The sequence below is a fragment of the Vigna angularis genome, chromosome 5, assembly GCF_016808095.1.
Source record: "Vigna angularis cultivar LongXiaoDou No.4 chromosome 5, ASM1680809v1, whole genome shotgun sequence".
Lineage (NCBI taxonomy): Eukaryota > Viridiplantae > Streptophyta > Magnoliopsida > Fabales > Fabaceae > Vigna > Vigna angularis.
Window position 1 is genome coordinate 22474010 of NC_068974.1, and position 6175 is coordinate 22480184.

Sequence of the window (6175 nt, forward strand, 5' to 3'; positions counted from 1 at the left end):
ACATGACTTAGATCAGTGACGTACAATACCAGATTACCCAATCCCCTGTACCCAACTAGGTACCCTTTTTACTAACATGTCACTGTTTTCCGTTCCTCCTTTTATTTCAAATTTTTGGTACTGTTTCAGCCATTACATACATAAATATTATGGAGCTGTGTTTAATTTTTTTTCCCAACTTGTTTTTCTGGTTCGCCCCTGGGAAGGAGTTTGATACCAGTTGTTAAACAAAAACAAGTAAGATTTTCTGGAAAAATTATGTACTAAATTCTATTATTTAATGCTGATAAGTAATACAAACTTATAGCCTAGAGAAAACAAGAAAACAATAGTCAAACCCACTACTTTCATGAAGGACATGGGATTGGAAAAACTACCTAGAAAAGAGCTAAATTTTAGCTCCACTCCCCTAAAGACTCGGACAACAACTGCACACTTATTAAAAACAAAACTGCATAAAAACAGAAATACAAATAAATAAATATCTGCTAACACCTATCATGGTATCAAAATGATATAAGCTTTTATGCGCTTGTTAGTGAATACTTTTGCATGACATATAATTTAAGCCAATACCACTAGGCTAGAATTCTGATGAAAATAGTGCTTTGTTGATCAATTGAATTTAGTAGTTAGGGAATCTCCACTGAGAAAGATGGATGAAATGAAGGAAATTTTTCATAATGCATGTTGAAAACTCCTATCCCTCAACTAATTTCCAAATGAGTTAATATTGATAACATTGATTTTAACACGTTGTCTGTATGATGTGTTCTATAGAAATGATGCTGAACTGCTAAAAGCAATAGTGGATCTTGTGCTGAGGAGGTTGATAAAATCCCTGGCTAACTCAAAGGGCTTGTTGGAATTGACAAAAGAATTGCAGATGTATAATCACTGATACACAGAGAGTCAGAAAAAGCCCGTTTAATTGGACTTTGGGGTATGGGTGGTATATTAAAAACTACAGTTTAAATACGAAGGTTATTATTTTTTGGCTAATGTAAGAGAACAATTAAGCAGAGATGGAAAAATTTGTTTGAGGAAAGAAATTTTTTTTCACTAAAGGCCAAGGCATGGAATTCCAAATTTTGTGTTTAATTTTTTTTCCCAAAAGTGGATCCCCTACTGCTGACATGACCCTGAGAATGAGCACCAAAAGAAGGAGAACAAGGTGAAGAGACCAAGACATGACACCGATACTAATAATTTGATAAGGGCAGCAGACAAGGGTACCCCCACTTCATCACCAAAACAATCACCACCACCTCCACCACCTTATTATTATTACTATTAACCCTTTCACTTAGACTTACACAATCACTAGTATCTTCTATCCTCCTTTTGCTTATGTAGGATCCAAGTGTTTGTAGTGCTTTTTGTCCCCACACTCATCAACCTTTTCATAATATAATCACTAAAGTTCAGCAACATCAGTTATTTTTTAGAAGAACACAAAGAGAGAGAGAGAATGTGGTTGTGTTCTGAGGATTCCTATTATTTGGTATGCGTGGGATCATGTCCCAGCACAAGGATTCCTTTATTTTATTAATTGCACTTGTCCCTTTTTTGTTTTCTCTACCGGGCCAAATATCTTTAATGCAAGATATGCATAACTCAATTATGCTTCTCATCCTCATCAGAATAATCAAAACTCATAATAACTTATTATCCATTAATTCAATTTCTTCTTTATCTATATTCACTAATTTATTTTCTATTAAAAAATATAAGGGTCTATTATATATAAAATTAAGGTTTAATAGGTTCGGAGGTCCCTATATTTGCGGGTTCGTTTCAATTGGGTCCCCAATTTGGTCAATCTGATTCAATAATAGCATTTTCGTTAAATGCAGTTAACGACGTTAACTTTTGTAACAGATGGCAAGCTGAGGCATCCAAGTGGCACCGTTTGAGTTGTATAGGTGGATTTTTAACATTTTTATATTATTGACAAATAAAATAAAAGCTAAATGAATTTTCGTGGTTTAATTATAACTCATTAAACCAAAACAATGTTTCCTATTTTGGGGTTAGGAAGCTCGTGTCTTCAAAGTTGGGGAAATCTGCGAAATTGGGGAAATTAGAGAAATTAGGGCTCGTGGTTGTATATGAAGGTCAAATCCCTAAACTAAAAGTGTGTGATAGGAGGTAGAGCTTATAGTTCTGCGACGCGGCTGGGTGTGGTGCTTGTGGTTGTTGTTGTTCGAAGACAATGTCGAAGGAGCACTCTTGCTATTCATCGAGTTGCAGAGGCGGAAGGAAAATGGTACGTCTTCACTGATTTGCTACTGTGGTTAAAGTTGTGTGGTGAGAACTGCCAAAACTACGAAGAATCGGGGCAAGAAATTTTGGGGATGCTCCAAGTATAAGGTATGTTAGATTGAACTCAACCTAATTAAGTTCTGGTACTGTTTGTGAGAAAAAGGTGGTACTCCCTAATTAAGTTGAATGTTGTCTTTACTGGTGGTGAAGAAAGTGGTTGCAACTTCTTCAAATGGTGCAATGATATTGGTGATGACGAAAGGGGAAGCTTCTTCAATAGTGAAGGAAAGAAAGAAACACTGGTGAAGAGTGAAGACATGGATAGTAGTAGGAAAATGATAGTGAATTTACAAAAATCAGTTTTCATTGTTCAAAAGTGGATGAAGGTGGTGATGTTGTTGGTGTCTGTTTTATGTGTAATACAGATAGTTTTAGTTTCAATGTTGATGAGGAAAGGATGATTTCTTGTAACTTTGTTGTAGGTTTGGTCTGTTGTAATGAAATTAATGAAATGAATGAAATGGAAGAGTTTTTATAAATCCAGTCCATAGACTGTGTACAAAATTACTGCTAAATTACAGCATTGTTATAATGCTAAATCATCTTTATAGAATAAGCAGTTTCAATTTATAGAATAAGCAGTTTCATTGTTATAATGCTAAATTACAGCATTGTTATCCTGTTCAGACCATAGATACATTGCTGAGATACTATTGGCTTCAGCTCTACTTCTAAGAGGTTTGAGTTATGAGCTGCTGACATTTTAAATTAGACTCATCAGGTCATCCCATTAACCCTGAGTTATTCCTTGTGTTGCAGACATAGAGATGAAAAAACTTCTTAAAGTTCTAATCACTACAAACACAGGAAGCTAAAGATAAAGCTTCTTAAATAACAAAAGCTTACAGCAAACTGGTATGAATCATTCCATAAAAGCAAAGTTGACATTACAGCAAACTGGTATTAATCAGAAAGACAACATCAGAATATTTTACATCAAAGACAACAAAGATAACATTCCATAAAAGCAAAGTTGACATTACAGCAAAGACAACATCAGAATGTTTTACATCATTACAAGGTACAAAAAACTACTGCTGCAATTGTGCCAGTAAACATCAGAATTGGTTGTAGCTTGCTTGCTTAAGGCTGATTTGATGATGGTATGTTTTCTTTATTTGTTGGGTTGCTTTGTTGTGTTTGGTCAGGGTTGACTTCACCATCTTGGGTTGATTTCTGGCAAGAAGTTCTCTTGTGACCCAGCTCCTTACAAATGCCACATCTTTTATGTATACCACCCTTCCTCATTCTTGTTTCGTCCCTGACTAACTCCTATTCCTACAACCTTCTTTTCTTCTTGGGCCTCCCTGGCAATATTCTCTTTTTTGGAGGGAGCACATCATTATATGGGGTAATTTCCCACATATTCTGACCATTAATTGGATACACAATGGAAGAGTACATTTCTTCGTATGTTGACTTCCTAAAACAAACAGGGATGAAGTCATCTGCATCTAAATTCAGAAACTTCATAACAGCCAATGCATGACAACATGGAATGCCCGAGATAGCCCATTTTCTGCATGTGCATTCAACTTTGTCTATATCAACTATAAACTTGTTGCCAGCTTGGGACACATGACGAACTTCAAACAGCTACAGTGCTGACCAGCTGAAAAAACAAAATTAAAATTCAGAAAGTACACATACACTTATACTATTGGACACATGATAAATGAAAATATATTATGGTTACCTAGGAATCCAAAATTTGGTTAGTTGGGACTCCTTATTAAGTCTACTCTTGATTTTTGGACAAATCACCCCAGACAATGAGGCTATTTTTGTTCGGTTTGTTGCCCATCTGTTCATCAAGTAAAGGCGGATATCCTCCAACATGGTTATGATTGGCTTTGACCTTGTATGCAGCAATACACTATTGAATGCCTCTGACATGTTGTTTACCAAAGTATCACACTTAGCAGTGGTGGTAAACCTTCATCGTGACCAGTATCTACATTTCAAGAGATTAGGAAATATGGGTATCACAGTCTGCCACTTCCACAACTATTAATTGAATCACATTTCAAGAGATTAAGAAATATCATCCTACCTGGGAGGAATTTTTATAAGGTATTGGAAGGCCTCGAGATTCACTTCCTTTAATTTTCTCATTTCGGTTTCCCAGGCTTGTGGATGAGTTGTTGTAGCTGCCTTCCACATCATCCGCTTTAGCTGCTTTGAAGGGAATTTTTTCCTAAAATTTGCGTAAAGGTGCCTAACACAGAACCAATGATCAACTCTAGGGAGCACTTCTTCAAAAGCTTGCATTAAGCCCTGTAATTTGAAATTGACAGTGTTGTTAAAGGTCTCATATGAATAATAATGAAAAAGTTTAATACGTTTTTAGGAAAAAAGGCATGTGAATAACCTTTTGTTGATCTGATATGAATGTCAATGATACATGTACTGCCTCCCCACCAATGTCTTCATCCACAAGTTCCAGAAACCATTTCCATGTTTCTTTATTCTCTACTTCCACAATGGCATATGCTAGAGGTAGCATCTGGTCATTTGCGTCTCTCGCAATAGCAGTTAGCAATTCACCACCATATTTACCTTTTAAAAAAGCACCATCTAGCCCTATAATTGGCCTGCAGGACACAAAACTGTCCTTGCAGGCCTTAAGACAAACATAGAACATCTTGAAAATATGGCCATCGACATTCTCTTCCACTTCCACCTTTACTGTGGATCCAGGATTACGAACTGAGAGCTCATTCGCATAATCATAGTTCCTTTTATATTGTTCTTTGAAACACCCATCAACATGGTCTGAAGCAATGGACTTTGCTCTAAAAGCCATGGATCTAGATACACCAACATTCCACTTTCTACTTATCTTGTCACGAATTTCCCCTACCTTGACTTTGGGATTTTCTCTCACGGTTTTCTCCAACCTCTTACTCAGCCATTTGGAATTAAGTAATTTGACTTTGTGCTCTCTACTACAAGTGTGGTTGTCAACAACAGTCCTTAATTGCCACGTTCGTACTGCATTCATATAACCACAATATGCCATCCAGGGGCACTTTCCTTTAGCACCCATACACTTCACTCTAATTCTCTTCTTATCATTTTTAACATATGTTAGATTTCTCCCATTTTCTACTGCATATGTTTTTATGGCATCCAGAATATCTTGCTTGTTAGCAAAATAAGTGCCCAAATCCCACTTGTAATCCAGAATATCTATCATTGTCAGCATTTATACCATCCTCAACATCACTATTGGAAATGCGAGTCCGTGATGGTTCATCATCTTGCACGTCAACTTCAATTTCACCAAACCAATTCCCAACTCCATGCCCTACCTCTTCTTGGATATCACAGTCAACTAGGTCATCCATACTAGGAACATCCACATTACAATCAACATTGGCATCCTCACCACTGCAACTCCAACTACGAACATCAACATCATCTCTTTTAGACTCACCCATATCACATTCAACTTCAATTTGACCTCCTACAACATCATCTCTTTCAGACTCACCCACATCACATTCAACTTCAATTTCACCTCCTACAACATCATCTCTTTCACACTCACCCACATCACATTCAACTTCAATTTGAACTTCTACAACATCATCTCTTTCGGACTCACCCACATCACATTCAACTTCAATTTGACCTTCTACAACATCATCTCTTTCGGACTCACCCACATCACATTCAACTTCAATTTGACCTTCTACAACATCATCTCCCTCAGCTCTTTCTTCTGAAACAGGAACTTCACACTCACCATCACCTACCTCCTGACACTCATCAGGAACTTGTTCACACTCACCATCATCACTATCATGCATCACAGGTTCAACTTCTTCTTCACCTATATCACGTG

General features: G+C 36.8%; 1 protein-coding gene across 1 annotated transcript; it reads right to left on the reverse strand.

Annotated features, from left to right (window-relative positions):
* Positions 1-3603: 3603 nt before the first annotated feature.
* Positions 3604-5347, reverse strand: LOC108339290 (uncharacterized). The gene is made up of 4 exons (XM_017576428.1): positions 4697-5347; positions 4379-4602; positions 4090-4261; positions 3604-3921 (listed from the first exon to the last, which is right to left on the reverse strand). The coding sequence occupies exons 1-4, from the start codon at positions 5345-5347 to the stop codon at positions 3604-3606; spliced, it is 1365 nt and encodes a 454-aa protein (XP_017431917.1).
* Positions 5348-6175: the final 828 nt, after the last annotated feature.

Excerpts from the sequence above, each read along its gene's own strand:
- LOC108339290 (XM_017576428.1), bottom strand. The coding sequence starts at position 5,347 with ATGGCATATTGTGGTTATATGAATGCAGTACGAACGTGGCAATTAAGG. Across the intron at positions 4,262-4,378 it reads CTTATAAAAATTCCTCCCAG|GTTTACCACCACTGCTAAGT; the intron begins GTAGGATGATAT and ends GTCACGATGAAG. Across the intron at positions 3,922-4,089 it reads AAATAGCCTCATTGTCTGGG|CTGTTTGAAGTTCGTCATGT; the intron begins GTGATTTGTCCA and ends TCAGCACTGTAG.